The sequence below is a fragment of the Gobius niger genome (assembly GCF_951799975.1).
Source record: "Gobius niger genome assembly, chromosome: 1".
NCBI classification, from domain to species: domain Eukaryota; kingdom Metazoa; phylum Chordata; class Actinopteri; order Gobiiformes; family Gobiidae; genus Gobius; species Gobius niger.
Window position 1 is genome coordinate 20,004,703 of NC_136852.1, and position 22,653 is coordinate 20,027,355.

The window sequence follows — 22,653 nt, forward strand, 5'->3', positions numbered from 1 at the left end:
CAGCAATTCAATTGCATTTATTATATAAAGGCAAGACAGCTTGGTAACGTCATAATCATATTCAATTTCAGGTAAAAAAGGGTTGTCACAATGGATTCAACTACAGGATGCAAAGAAACAAAACAAAATGCACTTGACTACTTAAGCGTGTCATAGTCTAAATCGAAAAGCAGATTAAAAATAAAATACTACAGTATAGCATAAAATGTTCGGTTGAAACTTAAAATGAATCATTCCTAACTTTAATCTCCATCCAATAGAGAATAAAGATAAAAACATGCATTCTCATATTCTCTTCAGCTAAGAATATTTTATACAGACACATCTTGCCCTTTCAAATTGTCCACATAGTGCAGTCTACAAATGGTTATTGTATTAAATATAGGCAAAGTTCAATCTGCAGACATCTCTTTTTTGAAACCATTATCTACTACCACAGAGCCACTGCTTTTAGTAAGACTTGTTCAGGAAAAAACATCCATTTGTACACAAATTTTCAACAACAGTGAAGCATGAAGACTAACAGTGTTAGGATAATGTAGGTGAACTTTACAATTTGCAGCAGAGGTTGGACACATGGGTGCAGGCAGTGATGCAGGTACATTTACTGGGAACCAGAGGAGCCCTGGCCCTGGCCATAGCTGCCATATTGGCTGTAATACTGGTTCCACTGATTCTGGTTTTGGTAGTACTGCTGCCACTGCTGAGCATACTGGAGGACAAAAAAACCTCAATGAATCAAATGAAATAACTGACAAATACATGAATATGATGTTTGAATGTCAAAGGCATTGATGGATATGAACAAACTGGAAAGCATGGTGCACATACCTGCTGATACTGCTGGTTGTAGCTCTGCGGCTGCTGCGGCTGCTGCGTCTGCGGCTGCTGGGTCTGGACCTGCTGAGCCGGTTGCTGCGCCTGCGGTTGTTGCTGGGTGTATGTCTGTGGAGTTGATGATGTCTGACTGTAGCTCTGGGTGTAGCCTGGATACTGGCTGTAGTTACCATAGTAACCCTGGTTGTAGCTGCCCTGGTTATAGCTGCCCTGGTTGTAGCTCTGCCCATAGTTCTGCTGAAAAGGATTTTTTGCATTTGACACATTGCAGTTGACTTAACACAATACATCTCCATGATGATAATGCCTGAACTTATTTACTACCTGGCTGTATCCACCCTTATTGTACGGAGCTGGGCGATAGTTGTAGCCTCCACTTGGTGGCTGACTGCGGTTGTATCCACTCCTTGCATCCGGAGCATCTCTGTAGTTGTTACCCCAGCGATTCTGGTTATAGCCACCTCGATTGTAACCTGAATAACAGCGAAATTAGCTTTGTTCAAAAAGACTGAAACCTTAAATTATACATAAAAAAACAAGTTCTCCCTTACCTCCGTGGTATCCTCCACTGTCCCCACCGCGGTTTTGGTAACCACCACGAGGGCCATCGCGATTGTCATAGCGCTGAAAGTTGCCACCACCACGCCCTCTGAAGCCTCCCTGCCTGTTGTCAAAGCGCTTCTCAGGGGGCGGCCCAGCTTTGCGGCCCTCGTCATTGTACTGCTTCAGCAGCTTCTCAGCCTCCTCTCGCTGCAGCTCCGCATACGTCACATCCTCCAAGAAGTCGCACACTTCAGGTATAGTGAAGTTGGCTTTTGGAGTCACGGGTGATCACGGCAAGAGATTGAGAGAGAAGAGGAGAGGGGTAGCAGGGGGGCGAAAAGCCAAACCACCGGAAGACAAATAAAAACAAATTACAACCTTACAGAGGCAGCAGATCCAACACTAGATGAATGCAGATGGTGGGGTAAGAGACAAATATTACCTCCAGGAAACAAATGGAGGAAACATTTATTTAAAAAGCAATACAGAAGATACAGTAGTTCAGAGGAGGGGGGTACAAGGGGCAAAACAAATAGGGAATGGTGAAAAAGAAAATAAGACTGCAAACCAGGAACTTGGTGTATTAAGCAATATATTGCAAATCTGCCATTGTTCGAAATCCATTTATGCCAATTCTACAGCAAACGTGCCGTTTAACTTGACATTATTATTGGGTCGAATAATCTGTTTGCAGTTGAACAGAAAAAAAGAAGTATGGTATGGACACTTTGAGAAGAAAAGAATTTTGTGTGTGTACTATTAAAATAAATTAATCCAAGTTCTGATGACTGGCCAAAGACTATGAAGGGGTAGGAAGAGGGAATATTTTCCATATTTGATTCAGAGACAACACATAGATAAAGTAAAAAAGTAGATCTGGTGTTTGTTTGTAGCTTCCACAGCGTTCCTACCTTTCATTTCTAAAACAGCATGATCGGGCACATCCTTCCCCTGCTCATTGGTTTGCTTTAACGTTCGTTCTTTTAAATCCTCGTCCGTGGGACAAATTACAATAGCCTTGCGTTGAAAACCTTCAAAAGGACGCATTTTTCGTCTCCTTGCTGATCCATATACATTTGTCTAGCAATGGTGACAAGAAAGAGGTAGAAGCTTGTTTGTTATTGTTTACTTGTTAAGGGCTTTCCACTGGAAGGAAGCACAGGAACCCTGCAATAATGAAGTGAGAGAGGTTTGACTGATGTCAGGCTACGGTTTTACTCAAGTGCTAATGGCCTCTCATCACTCCAGACTTACCTCAACTCTGACGCATCTTAAGCAAGTACCTACTCAACGGTGTGTGCAAGTTTCAGGGAACCCTCAATATATGTATATTATGAATCTATGCATTTGTTTATGTTTGTTTACATATTGCAAAGAGAACTGTTACGCAAAAAACTTTAAGTGTAGATATATCGCCGTTAACATGTATGCCTTTATACCGATGTGGTCAAATCATACGTTTTATTAAAAAATCATATTCTACTTGAACATTCACCTTTATCTGCAAACTTAACATGCAAGAGGAAAAAGATAGTACTAGAACAGTTTATTTAGCATTGGATTACTAAATGGTCGATTACCAAACAGCCCAATGTGGTTCAATAAAAATAATTGTGTGTTGTCTCTTAAAACATGCTGTTCTTTTATCTGCTCATTGGGTTCCCTGACTTACCTTTAGTTATTGGCTTGTTCTCAGGTCCCCGTGAAGACATCAGACAAACATAAATAACCTACCTTCATATACTCACATAGCCAAGGATAAGCCAGTTCCAGACCAACCTACCTTTTTCAGCTTTGCTGATCACAACGCTCTGGAAATTTAAAGTGGTTAGTCATTACTTACCTGAGAGGGCAACATATTAAAAACACACTTAAAGTTCCATGAATCTTACTTAAAATAGCTTTCTAAAAAGCTATTAACTCTGCCTTATTAAATTAGCAACAGAAGTGATTTTCTTACTCACCAGCGAGAGCTTACTTGTTTCTCAACATCTTAGCTTAGTCATGGTTTACTTTACAGTTTTCATATTCACAGAACAACATTATTTTATGACAAGAAATAGCAAAGTGAAAATATTCTGAGGAATGAAGACATGAAATATTCTTTAACTCGTGAGAAGCATTATTGTTTTAAATACATGATAATCAAGTGATAAAATGTTGAACATAGCTTCTTTTATCTACAATACACAGATCCCTGAAACATAAATAAAGTCCATTAGAAAGAAAGAGCATGACGGCACATTGACTGGCTAAGTCGAGAACAGACACGATGTGGGCAAGTGTTCAATACCTGATCAAGAATGTAGTTGCGTCTTTTGCGGGCAGCAATCTCAATTAAGCGGTTCAGACACTGAGTGGCCTGCTGAATCAGTGTATCCCAGCGTCCAGCATAGTTCTTCTGGCGACGCAGTCCCATCACCTGAATGTCAAAAGAATTGGTCAAACAACTGTTTTTGAGATGAACAAATGCCCCCCTAAATAACAACCTTCATCTTGTCCATGATGGCATTTGTGCCCAGGACGTTGTATTTCTTCTCAGGATAAGCCTCTGCATGCTTCATAGCCCACGTGGTCTTTCCACAGGCAGGCAGGCCAACCATCAACAGGATCTGTATTCCATATGAAACAATTGTAAGACTTCCACAGAGCTTCCGCAGACATTTGCTCTATAATATAATTGTAATATAATTGTAATGTCTTACCTCGCATTCAGATTTAGTGTCGGGTCCCTTGGTCCCCCGAATCTTATCTTCCAGGTTAATATTGTCAATGTAGGTGTATCCCTCTGGAGGGGGGAAATAGGGTTCTTGTCTCTGCCCAAAGTTGAACTCCACAGCACAATTCTTCACCAGGACATGGGGGAACAGTGCACGTTCGGCCAAAGCTTCCTTAGTTGTTCGAAAAGCCACGCCAAGCGAGACGCCGTTCTTGGAATAGGCCATTTCGACTTCATCACCGCTTTCAAAGTCCTGGATTTACAACCATACAATCAATTAGGTTCTAACAGGACTTACTGCAGTCAGTGAGGACAGTAATCTTTTCAGATGCAGCAGATTATAGATGCTTACAATGTAACAGCCAATGACATCATTTTCACCAAATCGTTCACCAAAATCTGCAAACTTGCAGTCACTGGATTTCTTTCCTGTTCCTCCATAACCAAAAGAAAAAGGTTCCTCTCCTGCAAGAAAAAGAAAAATATAAAACAAATATAATACAAGTTAAATAAACTAAATTACAAATTTATCAGTCAAAACTTCTCATCTCACCGAGCTGAGTGCTGCTGTGGTTGAGGGACCATCCAATTCTTACCACATGGGGGTCTGGTTCATTGCTAGGCAGGTGTTTTACAGATATTTCTTCATTGATCTAAAAACAATATTTGAACACTTCAGACTATTTTTTTTAAAGCAAAAGAAACACAATTTAAGAGATATAAAAACATCTCATTTTAAAAGCTCTTTGTTTTACCTTCATCTCATAACACACACGGCCCTTAGTTACTCCATGTGTGGCCCTCGCTCCTGCCCAGAGATAAGCAAAGCCTTCGATGGTGAGAGGATACCCACTGTAGCGATTGCGAGAAACTTTGAAATGCAAATCACAGTTATCTAAAAGAAAAAAAACAAACACAAAACAGCAGGTTAGTTTCAGAGACACCCTGACAATACCATGTACCTTTACACACTATGAATCCATTTTATTTACTTACAAGTATCAATTGTAACAAGAGTGTCATCAATCTTCTCTTCCTCGTCTTCAGCAGGAGGTTGTGGTGTGCGTGATCTACCAAATTAAAAAAAAAAAACTTTTAAACAATATATCGAATTCTGTGGGCAAAATTGTGCACGTGCAACAGTTGAAACAGGTTAGAAATTGCAACGAGAGAGTTCATACCGCTTTTCTTCACGGTGTTCATAATAGCCATATCCTCGATTTTCTTCGTAGGGTCTCTTGCGACCATGTTGTCCACCTTTTTCACCCTCTGTTTTGACTTCTATTGGAGTAGCCCTCTCTGATTCACCCTGTTGTTCTTCTTCTTCCTGCTGCTGCTCCTGCTGCTGCTCCTGCTGCTGTTCCGCATCATCAACATTTTCTGATTTCACTTCAACTTTGATGTCTATAGAAACACAAGTGGGAGATTAAATGGAGTACTCAAATCTGTCACCTAAGAGATTTGAATCAGCAATTATCTACCTTGCTTTATTTCAGGTGCTCCCACTTCTTCAATAGGCTTGGCCTCTTCAGACACAAGGTCCGATTTGGGCATGTTGGCATCCGCTGCAAAGTCAGGCATGCTGTTGCTTGACTCGAAGGTTTGTTGACTGTCAAAAGTCTCTCCATTTTCTTCTTCCTCATAATAGCCTCCCGAATCTCTACCTTCATCATAATCTCCTTGTGGAGCATCATCATTCTCATCTCCATCTCCATCGCCATCACCATCATCTTCTACATGCTCTGTGTGTGCAAGAGATATAGTTATGGTCGCCATTAGTAACTACTGGATGATAAGACTATGTTTTAATCTATTTCAGTACACAAATCTCACCTTGCTGTTCAGCCTCTTCTTCCTCATTGTCCTGATAGTCTTGCGAGTACTCTTCGTCGCCCTGGTCCTTTGGCTCCGCTGTGCCCGAAGCATCAGTCTGCGCCTCTTCCTCCAAGACGGCTCGCAGCCTCTCGACGAGGTCAGCCTTTAGGCCTTTGGTGTCCAGGCCGCGCCGTTGAAGTTCCTCCTTTAACTCGTTCACCTTCAATTTCTTCACGTCAATGTCCATGATTGCTACTGTCGGAATCTTTTCTTTGTTGCTGTATAACGACAGGGAATAGTGATTATGGCACAAAATTGATAGAGAGCGAACCACTCTTTATGCAGAAAGCGGGCATTCGAGCTAACACTGTAGCTAGATATGCTAACGTTAACACCACTGAAAACATCTTATGCAAGGATGCAACACACTACTGCACGACACACACAAACAAACACACACACACACCTGTTGCAAGTCCAATATATCACACTACTTATTGCATTCGTTTTCTGTTCTATTATCCCGTAGAACGACCACGGCGAAAACTGATGCTAACAACATTTGCCTAGCCTAGCGTGTGCTAATTTTGCGAAAGCAAAACGAAACATGCATTTCAAACTCAAGATATACTATATGGAAGCGCTTCAGAGTGAGTATTATTCCTCATGCAAATTGCATCGTTAGCCTAATGTATGTATCCGAGAACAACAAAAGAGGTATTTTCTGTTTGCTGAAATAGATTAGGCCTACCTGCTCTCACGGGAGGTGCGCGGGTCAACAGAGAAGAAGATTGAGAGAATGCAGAGACGGTACTGCCATGGTGCTGCTGCTGCCACAGCGCCGCCTAGTGACGGAAACGAAACACCCAATGCTTGTTTTCATTTTCTATCATCCAATTAATGTGTGTCTTTATGAGTGTTTTTATTATTATAAGTCAGAAGTATATCTTTCCTTCAGTATACAGACAACACAATCGTGCACCAGGTCTTTATTATAACAAGTCAAAATCTCATACAATGCATAACCTGCAAATTTGACCTTTAGATAACCACAGCCAAAACCAGAAACCCTGTGCCAAAATATGATCTATATATATTATAATTACGTCATTGTTTCATTGATTATTTATTTTATTTCATTTTTAAATACACAATGAACATGCACCAAAAAAATTACTATGAATATCATAGCAACATCTTACACAATTGCTTGCTCAAAATTTGAGCTAATATTGCACACACATTCACAGCACGCTGATATGTCTTGGCTTGACAATGCTTTTTCTTACTCTTCCTAGTCAGAACCAGAGAACTGCACGTGATGCTGAACTGTCAAAGGCTGTATATCATTGTGCTACGTGGTGCACGTTATATCCTGTGCTTGTCACTTTCTAGAGGGGAGAGGGAATGACATAAGTTGCCGGTTGACTTCTCGCAATTGGGCATCTAGTGTCTCTGTGGTTAAAGCAAGTTCAGCAATTTGAGTTTGTAAGTTTGTGATTGTTGCATTCAGCTCTTCTTCCTTGCGTTGTGAGTTAGTAGCTTGTCTGCTGTATTCCAGCACCATACAACCCCCTCCAATAAGAAAAATGAGTGCTTCTCCCAATAACTCTGCACCCAGTTCTGCAGCCGCATCTTCATTCAATGGCTTAATAGTTGCCCCTCGAAAACCCATAATTCGCATCTTTGTCCGCATCTCAATCCAATGGTACACTGAAAAGACAAGAAACAGAAGAGACCGTAACCAACCTGACATTTATCAGTTAATAACAAAGTCCAAAATAATTAACCAAACCGACATTTATCAGTTAATAACAACGTCCAAAATAGTTACATTATATAAAGTAGCTCTTTCCCATCTACGGTCACATTAATCACTAATGCCTAAACCAGCTGGAACCAACACAGACAGGTGATGTTAACAGTAATTCCTGTTATTGTAGTTTTTTGTTGATTTTATTTTGCTCAATGACAACTACATCCCGCCTCTGCGAACTAACCTTTCTCTTATTGGTCGAAGAAATAAATATGAGATCCTGATTGGCCAGAGTTTGATCGAACTAAAAACTGATTGGTTGCACATACCCACGCTGGCGTGCATGACAGTCCTGACTGAGCCAGCGGTCATTCACGTGAATATAGTCGTTTACTCACTCTGTGCCGGCGGTAGACAAATGTAGTTTTTAAAAAAATCGCTTCTCCGAGCTCCTGCCTTGATCCTGTTGGCTACAGGCTTGCTCAGCTGCTTTACACCGAGATATAGGAGCTTGGCGATGGGGAAGGCACCGACAACCATCTTGGCGGAAACGCTCCACTCCAGTGGGCGGAGCACGTATGGGTTACGTATTGACGTAAGAGAGGAGAGAATAAAAAAATCTCTCTCTCACTCATAGAAATATATGCTCTCACTACACAAGGAGACAATTATTCACTTGTTTTTTGAATGCATGTACTGTAAAATATTTTTGGATTGATGTTCAAAACTATCTCTCCCTGAAAATTGGACAATTAATTATTACGCTAAAGATGTATGTATGTACTTTGATCAAAAACTGGATAAAGATGTGACATTTGTTATTCAGCTTTATATTATAATTGGAAAGTATCACCTACATAAAATGAAATGGGCTGACAAAAAAACAAACTTTTATACTTTCCTTGCAGACATGAACCTATATATAACCTGTATAAGTACAGTCTTACTCCTGGCTCCTCTTAATATGTTATGAGTGTTGTTGTTTTCCTTTTAATGACAGATCTTCCTCTGGTAAAATGTAATATATCCCTGGCACTATTTCCTCTTTGTTGTTATTAATAGTATAAATGTCAATATTTATTTATTATTATTATTTATTATTATTATTATTTATATATATATATATATATATATATATATATATATATATATATATATATATATATATATATATATATATATATATATATATATATATATATATATATATATATACATTTTAATCTCACACACACACACACACACACACACACACACACACACACACGTACAAAGGAGACCAATAAAATGGAAAATATGTAGGCCTATTTAACAAAACACCACTTCTGCTGTAGTTTTAGTGTGACTTCTGGGTTAAACAGTAGTCTCCTGAATCATTCATATTTACATCCATATTGTGTTGTATGGTCTCAGAGGATGCAGTGAACCCGTACAGCTGTGCACTGTTCAAGAACAGCTGGCTCGGGTTACAGCAGTGAGTTGTCAGAGGGGCAGGACTCCACCAGAATAATCAGCGAGAGCTCTGACTACATGTCTGAGTCTGGAGCTACTGCCACAAGAGACGAAAACTTGTGAAAGACGGAACGGGAAACTTTAAGCAGGTCTTAGTCCTCCTCCAGTAAGAAAGACAAAAAGCTCTACAGGTAAGACTAATGCGCATGGTTATTGAAAACATCGTATACCCTACAACAGTTAGACGTGTTTGCTGAAAGCTAAGATGAAGTGCGTAGGGTAATGAATCGTGTACGGATTCATGGGTCGTGGATCCATGGCTCTTTCTTATGCACTCTGGATATGCGGAGAGCAATTACTTCCTCAATGAAAATAAGATCTTTATAGTACTAGCTTACAGGTGGCATAGGCTCGCTCAACAGACTACAACTACAGACGGTAGCAGAAACGAGTAAATAAATAATAAGAATAATAAATAACAAGAAGAAGAAGGCTACTGTAGGCAAATCATTTTAACCATTAGAACCAGTTTGAAAGTTTTCAGTTCGCGACATTGAGATTGAAGAAGTTTATCGTCTTATTTATTGCTCTCTCCAAACCATCTCCACCTTGTGTCAGAATGTAGGCACTCATCCAGACATTCAAGTCTCATTTGCAGAACCAGATTCATTTGCTTGCTGCAGCCTGTTGCTTCAAGTATATTTGTCTACAGTCTATGCGGAATTTGCATATTTCCCTTCCATTCTCATGTGCACTTATTAAATCACGTTTCCTGACCGCTGAGATGCAGACATTACAACACTGAAAGGTTGTTCACATTGTTGTTATGTTGTGTGGCACTGTGACATTCCTTTGCCACATATACTGTAGAAAACAGTAGCGCCTCTGGGACAAACAGCACCGAGCAGATATTTTCTCAATAATTTACCAAGGGGCAGAAAAATACAAATTGCCACATCAGCTAAGCATTTAGGATTTGAAACTAACTGCTGCCTCTCATACACCCCCCCAAAAAAAGATCAATACATGGATTAGGTAAGATGTTTTCTTTGGCACAGTGTTCCTTCACATTTGTCCCATTGTAGAAAGGACAGACATTCCAGTGAGTAACCTGGGAAAAGACACACGCACATTTTAAACATACATTGGGTGGAGTTTTTACAAGCAGCACAAGCATGTATAAAGTAGAAGTTGTGACTAATCTTTCAGTAGCAGACAGTAAGTCGCAGGTCAATCAAAAATACTACTCTAATATATTTCTAAAAGGCATTAGTGGAAGAAAGCATTAATTACACAATAATTACACTGTAGATCCCTGTAGTTTGTTTAAGTCCTGGCCTTCCTCTATTCAATATGATGAGTAGCTTTCCTCCCAAATCTTGCGGTAGTAATGGGAGCAAGTAAACAAGGTACTTATTACAAGTTTTACTCTGAACAATGTTGTTTAGTTGAGCTTTGACTCCAGTTCAAAAAAGCTCCCTGGCTTTCAGTCCGAGCCAAGTTTCTTGCTAGGTTACAATGTTGAAAAATGTGGAGGAAGGATACGAAGGAGGGACCAGCAATGGTGAAACAAGGCAAAGGAAAAGGGTTCAACAAAACTTAAAATGCGCCATCAGGATTTCTCAAGGAATATGAAGGCAACAGGAAGCTTGTGCACATGGAACTACAGACCAAAAGTGAATCTTTTAAATACAGGTGTAAACAATAGGTTTAAACACAACATAAAGCCATCTCCTAAAATGTCAATCTTCAGGATTTTTATCTATCCAATGGGTTTCTATAGGGAAGTACAAAACTGAAGCATGATGGTATTCAAATCAGGCTTTTCATTTTGATGCCACTCAGTTTATGGCCTGTGTGAATGTTAGCGGATACCAGTGACTGGGTTAATGAATAATGCACATAATTGCAGTAAAGCCTGTCTAGAAAGTGTCTGTAAATGTTCTATAAAACCATACACCTGGAGCTGTACTTGTTATGGCTGGTCCCCAAACACCTTTGAAACATAGCCTTCTTTTATTTTCTCGACACTGTGAAATGTGGGGGTGAAATGACGAGAAGTGCTGGACAGGAAGCTGCAATTTTTGAGTGCCTGGGTTGACCTCTGAGATTAGTGAGAGTGTTTTGTCCTTCAGTGTTTGAAAGATAAGCAGCTCAGTTCTTGTGTGAGCAGAATGCAATCGGAGGTGTGGTGAGGAATGTGGGCCTGCGACCTAAACTCAGCCACACAGTGACACAACAGGGGTGTTTTATCGACCTGCGCTGTCCCTAGAAGAATTGTGTAACATCCGTGTGCCTCTCATGCTGAGACAGGATCTGAGTACAGAACTAACTCTGTTGAACAAACTCGCTCAATCACTGTAGAGTAAAAGACCATGAACACTATATTGACAATAGAAGAAAAGTTAAATTGGTTAATAAATGTCAAGTGAAATACACCTGCGTTACAAGCCTTGACATGACTATTTGAATTTAAAGAGGACTCCCTAGTCATGGTCCTGCTTTTCAACTCATCTTGGGTGTGCCTATCCTGTTGTATCTGCTACAAAAGTTAATAGGTCACCTGTGGTATCTGTGTTACACACAATCTTGAAGTCCCTTTGTAATACAGAGACAGAATACAATTAAACTAATAATGGTTTTGGCACTCACTAATGTCTAGGATGCTAGCATCGTGTAAGCTGCTTGATGAGTTGTAGGCCATTGAGAGGATTTTGAACAGCTCACTCACTGTGATGTCACTCTGAAACACCTGGAAACACAGACAGTCCATTAGTCAGAGTGTACCTGCTGCTCTTTTCTAACATTTCTATCGGCTATAAGCTGCATAGTTGCTGCAAATAGAGGCTTGTTAAAACATTCACAGTATGCACTAAACCATAATGCAAAATGAAGGCCTGAAGGATTGTTTAAAAATAGATTTAATTTAGAGAAATTATCATGCAGTGAATATGGACACCGCTTTATCGCTCAAAGACTTCAGTGTTGTGGAATGAGATAAAGCTCGGCGCAGAGGGCAGAGGCTGTTTGTGCAACGATTTAGGATGTTAGTCATAGGTGGATTCTAACTGCTGCCATGTTTCATTTCAGGAGCTGAATCCTGCTACGATGACCTCACAGGCCAGCTATGGCAGCAGCATGCTGTGTAAGTCCGTGTCAAAATAACTGACCTTTTGTTCTGTGTACATAAAGTAACGGTAAAGCGATGTTGTTGTTTTTTTATGCACAGTCCAGTCCATAAACGACGACCTAAATGCATCACTGGCCACTGCTGATGAATTGTCCAAGGAGTTTAGCTCTCTGTTTCAGGAAGCTTCATCCGACAGCAGTAACACGAAGCCACAGGTACACTCATGGTTTCTGATTTTTTTTGTTGATGTGGGATGAGTAGTTCATGTTACACTGCTCACAGTAAATAGAAATACACAGAAGTACGGTACATTTTGATCTGATCTGTCATTTTCTTCACAGACCAAATTTACAGAAAACAGAGACAGACCACAGCCCTTAACATCAGTCTCAAGTGTTGGCAGCAGCAGCAGCAGTGACAGCTACAGCAGCAGACCGCTTTACCAAAGCTCAACCACAAATCGATCTCTGGACTCTGTTCTATCTGACAGTAAAAACCGAGCGTCTTCACCTGTATTTTCGCCCATCTCACTTCCACCTCCCAAAGTTCAGAGGGACTCGCTCTCTGGAACTGACACCTTTTCTTACAGGCTAGACAGCCCCAAACAGTCTCCAAGAAGCCAGAGGAGAAATTCCCCAGCTAGTTATGACAGGAATCCACGCGTTTCAGGCAGTTACATGGAAAGAAGCATATCGCCCATTCCTTCTCCTGTTCCTTCATCTCCCCGTACACACTCCACCTCCAGCTTGCTCAGCCCATATGACAATACCCAGATGGGACGGAGATCTCCGAGACCGGACAGAACTCCCTCACCACTCACTCTTAATCAACCTATTTCAAGTACATTACCTCGGAACTTCAGACAGCCAGGTATGCTGTCAAACAAACATTCAATTTTGTTTTGTTATCAATATTGAAATTCAACACGCTTTATCTAGAAGAAAATGTGCAACGACAGAAGTCACCTAGCAAATGGAGTGAGACAGATCTCGACATGTCCTATGAGAGGAAGCCTCATCACACATATGACAGTTAGTTCATTTTTACTACTAATTAATTATGCAACTCCAATTTTGTCATAATTACATGTGACAACGCAATGCACTTTGGTTATTGTGACCTCTATATCCTCCAGAAGCCGAGTGGGTACGGCCTACAGTGCCAAACAGTGGCTGGAGGGAATCAAACCTGGATGGGCCTCTTCAGCCAAGTCCCAAAAAGGTTTTCAGACCTCTTCTAATATTACCGTTGTATTCTGTCGCAGATTGATACTAAAATCATAGACATTATTTTTGTATTGGTGAAAATTCAGGATTCAGTTCCTATGCAACAGCTGGAAACAACATCAGCCCAACCCCTCAATATGTATCCTCTGGCCTCACAGATGATTATGAGCAATACTGTATAATTGCCCATTTTTTTTAGATCTAAACACAAGTTAAAATACTTATCTAAATACTGAAATACTGGTAAAAAATGTCACATTTCTGGTGGCGAATCAACCCCCCCCCTGTTGAGTCTATGTGGTGAACAATACATTATTTGCGCCACCGTAGGAAGGCTCGGCCCTCCCATCTTTTACAAGGACAAGGAAGGAAGGAAATAATTTATTTGTATAGCGCGGCTGTACACATCTGCGCTAACGGACCTTCCAGCGATCACAACTCACTCACTCACACATCCATCATCCTGGCCTATTGTACATGTTTTTAGTCGTAGGGGAAACGGGAAACTCCACACAGAAAGGCCCTGTCCAGACCCAGAACCTTCTTGTTGTCAGGCACGAGTGCCAACTGCTGTGCCACTGTGCCAGCAAAAACTATCCTACGACTGACCAAATCGTGCCTACTCCTCTTGCTACAGAACAACTACAGGCCCATTTCACGGCTTTGTTGTGGTTGTATAATTTTTGAACATCCATAAACATAAATGTCTGTGGTCAACTCATTTCCCATTTCCTACAACAGAGACACAGATTCTATATAAGCCTGAGTGTTGATGTTTGAGAGTAAAAATAAGAAATAAATCAGATTTCAGGATGAGACTTCAACTTAACATAGGACTAAACAGTACAGTGTTTTATATTTTTGCTTGCATACTGGGCAGGAGTTGTTTTCATTGTCAGCTCCGATTTGAAAAGTAGTTGATCATAATCCATTTGACTCTTGTTTTAGGAATCTCGCCATCAGTCATACGGCTCCCTTCCTCGAACCACGCGTATCACCGTGGCGCCGGACAGCTCCGCACAAAGCTATTCACCGTACCACACTCAGCCGATCCTCTCCCGCATTTCTGTTCCTCCCACCTCGGCCCAGCAGCCCCGTCAGCGGCGTCCCATTCCTCTGTCTGTCATCATGCGTCTGCAGAACCCCCACATGTCGCCCTATCAGCCTACTGCACCCCTGCCAAGAGAGTACTTCCTTCCACTGGCACCGCAACCCCAACAAAGGCCACCCGAGCTCAGACAGCCACCTGTGTTCAGTGACGGTAAAGTATTTGTGATCTTTATGAATATTACTGATAAGTTATGTTCAGTACAGATGTCGTAACATAATTTCAGATTGCATGTGTAATGCATTTAGACTTAAAGACCATCACTTTAAATTACAGACTTTCTCTTTACATTTTATGCTATATTTTGTTCCATGTTGATAATCAACAAATAATCAACATGGGATATAGAAAATTGCTTAATTAATTAACATCTTTCTGAGTGACAGTGCAGGATTTGTGGTGAACAGGTCTGGGCTCATTCTACACCTTAGGACATTGTTGAAATATGTAGGGGAAGGAAAATACTTAATTTTAATATTTTTAAACTTAGTATAGTCCCTTTAAACAATTGGCTCTTCAGAAAGCTACAAGCAAACATATTTATATTAAATTGGTTTCTTGTTTGTTTTTGGTCTTTATCTTGGCAGCCCTGATCCCGTCAGATGTTGATGCTGAGTTGGAGCGTATTGATATGACTCGCCAATTGCATGTAATTGAGGAAAATGCCATGCTTGAGCACGGGCCTCCCACTGCACCCCGCCCCCTCAGCCCCACCAGACTGCAGCCTGTTGTGGCTCCTGAGGCCCAGGTACAGGAGATCCCAAACCTGGAGGAGCTGCTGGCCGTTCGGGCAGAGATCCCCCGTGCTCTGAAAAGACGGGGCTCCATGGACCACTCTCGCCCTCTAAAGAAAGCGTCCCATTATGAGCCGAACCAGTATAAGCATCTCATTAGCAAGCTCTTCCACAAAAAGGAACGACGGTCAAAAGGGGAGCCGCACAGTGAAAACAGCAGCTCCTCTGAGGAAGAGGAAAGTGCCACCCCTCCCTCTGTACCCACACCCATATCGCCACCCCATGGATACAAAGTGAGAATTATGGAGATCTCAATTAGCAAAACAGTCCTAAAATGAATGTCCTGTGTTATGAAAGTGCTCATCACCACTTTCTTTTGCAGAGTTATCATTCCATACTTCGTAAGTCCCGCGGAGAGCGCAAGTCATCTGGGAAGCGTGCTCGCCTGAGCCCCTTGGTTCTGGCGCTAGATGGGGCGTTAGTGGGAGAACTGGAGACAGTGCAGCGGGCCATGCAGGAGGTGTGTGCCTAAATGTGTCATGGACGTGGATTGTTGAGAAGAAGTGAAAAAATTTCATGCATGTTTTTATGGCAGATGAATGACCCCAGCCAACCCAATGATGAAGGAATCACTGCTCTTCACAATGCAATTTGTGGAGGCCATTACAATGTGGTGGACCTCTTGGTTCGTATTGGAGCAAATGTCAGCGCTCCAGACAGCCATGGCTGGTATTTATTTTATGCCTTCATCTAGTTTTCTCAGTAAAATGTACAGTGCCTGTGAGCTTTGACATCTATTGGTTTCTTGTAGGACACCACTGCATTGTGCTGCCTCGTGCAACGACAGGAATTTGTGTGAGTTTTTGGTGAGAAATGGAGCGGCTGTTATGGCAGTTACAGAAAGCGACTGGGCAACTGCTGCGCAAAAGTGTGATCCATATGCACTTAATTTTGAGGAGTGTGAAACCTTCCTGAGAGGTGAGCTCAGTCATGAACACGCCATAATTTAGTAATCATAGTTCAGTGAATCATGAGTTTCAGCTCCGACCGTCTGAGCGTGTAGCAACATGTGATATTTGCTCAGTCACAAAAGTTACACCACTGAACCCTTGCTTTCCCATAACAATGGACTCAAGAGTAATAAAATATTACATCAGTTTATGTATCGTTGTATTGATGCAGGTGAAACTCGTAAAATTAGAATATTGTTACAAAGTGTTTTCATTTCGGTTATTCAATTTAAACTGTGTAACTAGTGTATGATAGACTCATTACATTCGAAGTGAGATATGGAGCCTTTATTTGTTATCATTTTGATTATTATGGCTCAGCTTGTAAAAAACCCAAATTAAAAATCTCTTAAAACTATAATATTTTGAAAATGGACTATAAGCCATAATCATCAAAATTATAACAAATAAAGGCTTGTCATATGTCACTTTGCATGTAATGAGTCTATATCATATATTAGTTTCACATCTTAAGTTGAATTACAGAAATAAATGAACTTTTGAATGATGTTAAAAATTTTCTAGTTTCACCTGTATTGTGCAAGATTCCCTTTTAGTTTTTTAGTTTTTTTTAAGTAACTGTTGCTTTCAGGAGTGGAGGAGTCCATGGGTGTGGACAACAGTGGTGTCCTGTATGCTCTGTGGAGTTACCCAGCGCAAGCGCCCGATGAGTTGAGCTTTAAGGATGGAGATATGGTTACAATCCTACAGAAACATGAGGGCTCCGACTGGTGGTGGGCCTCACTTTTTGGCAGAGAGGGGTTTGTGCCTAACAACTACTTTGGGGTAAGCTTGCAAACAATATTCATACATTTCAGCAAGAGATCTCTCAGCACATAATGATTTTGTCTTCCCTTCTTCTTTTAGCTTTTTCCAAAGGTGCGGCCAAAAACACTATGCTGAAAAGATGGTGATAGTGTTGATTACTTGGTTTGAAAGAAGTGTCTCACTGAAAGTTTTGTTGCGTGAGATCTGTTGTCAAACTTTCACTTAACAATGGTGTATGTCGTGAAATATACTGTATATGTATTAATAAAAGAAAAGGAATAACTATAGAAACAATACACTACTTTGAGTCTTCAAGTGTCACTTAGCTTACATGGCTAATGCTGAAATGATTTAAGCATTGGCAACAAGGAGCTGCCTCTCACTCATCAGCTCTATGTTTTGTATGCGTCATCAAGGACAAAGATCACTGTGTGCCTGTGAAGTGTTGACATGAACTGTTACTGGTATAACCTGACTTATGAGTGTGTAGGACAGATGCTGTAAAACCTCCGCTTTTAAAGAGAGTGAACTGTGCATGGAGTATTGCTGATGTAATCGCTATGTGTAAATGTGTCTTTATACTTTTTTTGTTTAGGATCAGGATGTGTAACAGCTTTTATAAAATGAGGAATGTTCGGAAATACAATACCGACTGTTATTTTTACAGTTTAATTATTAATGCACAACGTCAAAGTTTTGATTATAATAGTGTCAACTTGGTGTCCTGCTTGTAAATCGAGCCCGGGGAAATTGGACTTTTCTGAATGCTTCACATTTGCACCTTTAACCTGAACACTATTTTGTATTGTATTTTTGTATTGTATTTTGTGTGTGTGTGTTTTTTTATTTTATAAAATATGTAATTTAACACAACCCAATAAAAGAAGAAAATAGCAGAATTAACCTATCTCTTTAGTTTTAATGACTGACCAACAGGTGGCACTAAAGATGTAAAAATGTCACAGCATTGTGTGTGGAAAGGCCGCTCTTGGTGATATATCTATATTAAGTGTAGAAGATGTGTTTGTTCCTTTTAATGTGTACTGTTAAATCATATGGCTTCTTTCCTCCTCAGACCTTAACCCAGTGAAAAAAATCAAGTTTACTTACAAGAAGAACTACACTTTGATGAATATAGCCTATTTCCAATCAAAGCAGACTACGGTCTTTTGATGTGAAGACTGCATCTACCACAGAGGTATTAAGAGCAGAATCCCACAGGAGGATTGGCGTCAATCACTGCTATGCTTTGTGCTCTTGTTGTGTTTATTATGAAAATGTGGTGAAAATGAGTCTGTGTCAAAGAGTGACATTGAGTGGAACACATTGGACCTGCCACCTGAGTGAGTGATACGAAGTCAGGAAAACACTTGAAAAAACATTGTTGGGAGGTTTAAAGTCACACCGCATAGAATTTTGCCCAATAAATAAAAATGAAATACAAGCATTTGTTTTATGACAGATATTTTCAGAATTGAAAAATACCTCATACATGGACAAACAAACATGTGCTTTTGTTGTGAGTGACTCACCTCTCCTAATCATGACTAACCTTTCCGGGAGTGGGTACGTGTCCAGTTCGTCTCCATGGAGATGTTGACCAAAGTCAGTAGATAGAATTTGGGATTTAAATGTTAGGTCCTCAGCCAGATCCATTCTTTGATTAGCCACTGCAAAATATTCTGGGTCAAGCTGGTCATTGGGAGCATGTTTTGTGCTGATGGCAACAGTATAGTCCAAAATGTTTCGCAGTGTGCCTTTAAGTGAGACAAATGACTGGGTATTATAGGAGTACGATGTTAGATTCTAGCTGATTTTCCTCACTTGTCTATACTGATAATAATACATAAACAAAAGTCTGGTTGATGCTCCGCTTGATGCTTAGGTTCTAGACAGTGTGCTTGTGGCTGGAGTAAAAGACATAGTATGAACAGCATAGTTATAATTGTAACAAAAAATATCAAAATCATTGTAGGATAGTATATAGACCAATGACATGGACAGACCAAAGTGAGTTTGCATTTCAGTGTTGTAATTGTGTTGCTTTTCTACGTTTGCAGCAGCTGAATTTGTCTCTGACCATGAGCCCATTTGATTTACATTGAAAGCTCAGAATGAACTGTGATTGACACAGCTTCAGGACAGGGCTGGACCACAGTGACTCGCTCAGTCTGCTCTCTGCTCTCAACACTTTCAGTTCTCACTCTGCTGCAAACTGCCACATTTGTACTGACCACTCTGCTGTCTGCGCCTCTCTGGGATAACCCCACCTGACATCACAGGACAGCCACATCAGGTCAAATCAACACAAACCAGCGCTAAAAGGAGGTGGCACAGTGGAGAGGCGAAGAGGCTTGTTCTAAACAGAGGTTCACTCAAAATCTGTGTGGAAAACTATTGTTATAAATATAATCACTCAAGTAGAACAGCTTTTTTTTTATAAAGTAAAAATGAAATGTCTGTTTGAAGTAGCTTTTTGCAACAAAACAACAACAACTTTATGAACTAGGTTAGTAAATTCATTGTTGTTGTGTCCTTGGGCAAAGCACTTCACTCACCTTGTATGTCTGACACTGGTGAGCGAATGAGTGAGTGGTTCCTTGAGGTAACGTGGTCTGAGTGCCTATTGAAGGTAGAAAAGCACTTTATAAATGTGACCATTTAATTTAGAAATTATATTTCTAAATTCTAAAAGCTATATCAGTTAGCATTGTGTACATGATATAATTTTGGATTCAATTTAATTAAACTTTGAAGAAGCATGTCAACTGATGTAACATGACAAAAATATACTTGAAAATTATGAGGATGTTAAAAAAAGGTTTTATAGGCTGATAGAAAATCCACCTTAACTCTATTTTCACTGTGCTGTCGTCCTCTCTTCACTGAACCTTGCCTTCTGTGATGCTATAGGTGGCAGTCCTCTGAAACCCGTGCACATACTGCTTAGTTGGCAAAAGACAAAAATAAGCACAATCCCAGATATTCCTCCATATTTATCAGTGTATTTCCTGGCTGCCATTGTTGCCGGTTCCCTCTCCTTTCCTGTGGAGTAATGAATAATAGAAGAGTGCTTGTCCTTGCTCGCTCGCCTAGTTAATCAGAGCTCGCCTGGCTGCCCTCCTCTTTGCCACTCCTCACTTTAATAAATCATTCAGGCCTTCAAGACGACAACCCGTCAGCGCACACTAAGTAGGGCCAAGCTGCTTTAAACCCTGCCATACTTTGTGTCCTCTTTGGGATGGATTCAAAACAGCTAGTATGTCTTTCGTATGACACCTGACTAAGTTGACAGTGTGCCCTCTGCCTGAACTCATTTTAACATTTTAATTATGATGTCTTTGGCTGATAAGCAGTTTCCTACACTGATATCAAATGTATACAATAATCAAATCAATAAATAAAGACTGGTATACATACACATACACTGTATCTCTGATGCTGTTTTTTCAGTTGGAAAGTGGATGCAATCGTCAAAAGTTTCCAAATGGTCAAGGTTCCTTTGGGGCTATGGCTGCACACAAAAACTCAGCATTCAGGTCTTTTTAACTCTCGTGGCATTCAACTGTAAAATGCAGCATATCCCCTGAGTCTTTGGCCATGGGGTCATGAGCTGTTTTTGCTGTGTCTGTTTGGCTTTTGCCTGATGCAACATTCAAAGAAAAATACATAGAAAACTTGTAAGGCCTCACCCTTGCCCTTCCCTGCCTACACTAAGGGTAAGGAAGTTTGTTTTGTGTTTTCTTACTTCTCAAAATACCAAGCCCCAAACATCCCAATTGTGGCCAAAATTAAAGCACCACTTTCCTCAAATCAGCCCCTGCCCTACGTCTTTAAACAAAGGGCTAAGAGCTAGGGCTGAAATTACCCTCCCTCTTCACTGTCAATGATATCAATAAAATTATAAGGACACTTGAGGACACTCGCAGTGAAACGCAAGTAATAAATATACACAAGATTTAACTTTACCGACCTAACATTTTTACAAATGCTAGAAAGAAAAAGTTGAACAATGAGGGTCAAATTGCAGAATAGATTTGTTGTGGTGGCATAAAAAACAGAATGATTGTATGCTTCAAAAGTTACTCAAGAGTCAAGACAAGAACTCCCTGTTGTGCCTTTCTGGACATATCATCTTCTCTCTAACTCTTCACTTTGATGCCTGTACAGACTCATAGTGCTAGGACAGCACTTCTTCCTAATCGGACTGCATTACCCACGATTCCACAGCTCATTCCTCCTCAGTGAAGGGGTATTAATCACAGTAAATGCTGAAAGGCCATGGACCCTTGTCCAGTCCTGCCGCACTCATTTGCCTGACTCACATGTTTTAGTCCCATGGCATTAACAACTCAAGACAAGCTCTTCTCTGCACAAGATTCACTCTGGGCCTTAAATGGCCACTTAAGCCTTTATTTTTTATTTTAACTGTCAGTGGGTGTGACATGTGTGACCTAAGCTAAAAATGACTCCACGATTGCATACGTTAGGTAATAGAGGTGTTTTGTTTTTTTAAATCTAGCATGTAATTGCAACAAGATTACTACACTGCACTTACAGGATAAGCAGAAGAAATGAAATGTTTTTTGCATGCAATAAAAGTAAGCGATTATTATAAAAATATAAGATTATTCTCTGCACCTGCTCACAGAAAGGTGAAAGGGATGCCATTTGTAGCTGACATCCGTAGCTCAGGGTGTGTTTTGTGACGCTCAGAGCCTTCATAACTTGTTAGACCTGCACTGTAGAGCAGTATGAATAGATCAGTTGTCATAAACCTCAGATTAATAGTTTGGTTATATTGGTCATATTCAAACTTATTGAGTGTGGATAGGGAGATGCCTGGGTCGTGTTCGTGTGTGGGCGTATTGTAAATCTCACACTGTGCTTTCTCCATTTCCATTGAGCCTGCATCCCTTTTTCTTTGTATTGGGTAAATAATTAACTCCCCAAGAACAGAGTGGCAGAACATACAAAGGCTAAAAACAACAACAACAACCACAAAAAACAGTGGTGGAGCTATTTATCCCAAAGCAATGTTTCTCATTTTCTCTGCTGGATTGTGTATCTACCCTGCACATGCTCAAATCAGGCTGCATCAGCTCAGTGCAGACAGGAGATTGAGGCGTATTTGTATTTGGTCCAAAATGCTTGGCACTCAGACAGCGTCCCTTGTTAGCCTCTGTGTTTGGACAATGCATTGGTTTTCCCACAATAAAAACAACAGATTTCCATAGGGAGAGGGGATCACACTATGTTTGGCATCTGGAATCACATAATACGCACAATGCTTGAAGCAGATTATTATTATCATTATTCATCAAGTCCATCTTGTGAGCAGGTTCTCTTTTCATCAATCTGCTGGCTTTGTCAGGGGTCTTAAGAGTATGAGTCACATGTTATTTTTGACAAATCAACAAGACACTTTATCCAATCTGGCTTTATTTGTGAATTAATGCTAGTTAATTGTGTTGAATTAACTAACACTTTCAATATAAAATATCAAAATAATAATAATAATGTAGGAAGCATAAAATCAGATAGGCTACAAATAA

The 22,653-nt window shown here is 40.4% G+C and overlaps 3 protein-coding genes across 3 annotated transcripts; 1 reads left to right on the plus strand and 2 right to left on the minus strand.

Moving 5' to 3' along the window:
- Positions 1-20: 20 nt before the first annotated feature.
- hnrnpul1 (heterogeneous nuclear ribonucleoprotein U-like 1) lies at positions 21-6,747 on the minus strand. Its single transcript, XM_079554788.1, has 16 exons — positions 6,666-6,747; positions 5,933-6,192; positions 5,581-5,841; positions 5,281-5,503; positions 5,096-5,169; positions 4,855-4,994; positions 4,653-4,752; positions 4,452-4,564; positions 4,086-4,352; positions 3,870-3,992; positions 3,674-3,802; positions 2,292-2,460; positions 1,389-1,649; positions 1,162-1,310; positions 832-1,071; positions 21-712 (listed from the first exon to the last, which is right to left on the minus strand). The coding sequence occupies exons 2-16, from the start codon at positions 6,159-6,161 to the stop codon at positions 605-607; spliced, it is 2,586 nt and encodes an 861-aa protein (XP_079410914.1). The 5' UTR covers positions 6,162-6,192; positions 6,666-6,747; the 3' UTR covers positions 21-604.
- Positions 6,748-6,973: 226 nt separating this feature from the next.
- On the minus strand, positions 6,974-8,232 carry opa3 (outer mitochondrial membrane lipid metabolism regulator OPA3). Its single transcript, XM_079571277.1, has 2 exons — positions 8,069-8,232; positions 6,974-7,627 (listed from the first exon to the last, which is right to left on the minus strand). Exons 1-2 carry the CDS (start codon positions 8,208-8,210, stop codon positions 7,299-7,301), a joined length of 471 nt encoding a protein of 156 aa, XP_079427403.1. The 5' UTR covers positions 8,211-8,232; the 3' UTR covers positions 6,974-7,298.
- Positions 8,233-9,175: 943 nt separating this feature from the next.
- Positions 9,176-17,964, plus strand: ppp1r13l (protein phosphatase 1, regulatory subunit 13 like). Its single transcript, XM_079560965.1, has 13 exons — positions 9,176-9,313; positions 12,213-12,267; positions 12,352-12,467; positions 12,594-13,122; positions 13,191-13,283; positions 13,388-13,473; positions 14,427-14,739; positions 15,174-15,613; positions 15,703-15,840; positions 15,916-16,049; positions 16,132-16,298; positions 16,923-17,116; positions 17,198-17,964. The coding sequence occupies exons 2-13, from the start codon at positions 12,231-12,233 to the stop codon at positions 17,231-17,233; spliced, it is 2,283 nt and encodes a 760-aa protein (XP_079417091.1). The 5' UTR covers positions 9,176-9,313; positions 12,213-12,230; the 3' UTR covers positions 17,234-17,964.
- The last annotated feature ends 4,689 nt before the right edge of the window (positions 17,965-22,653 follow it).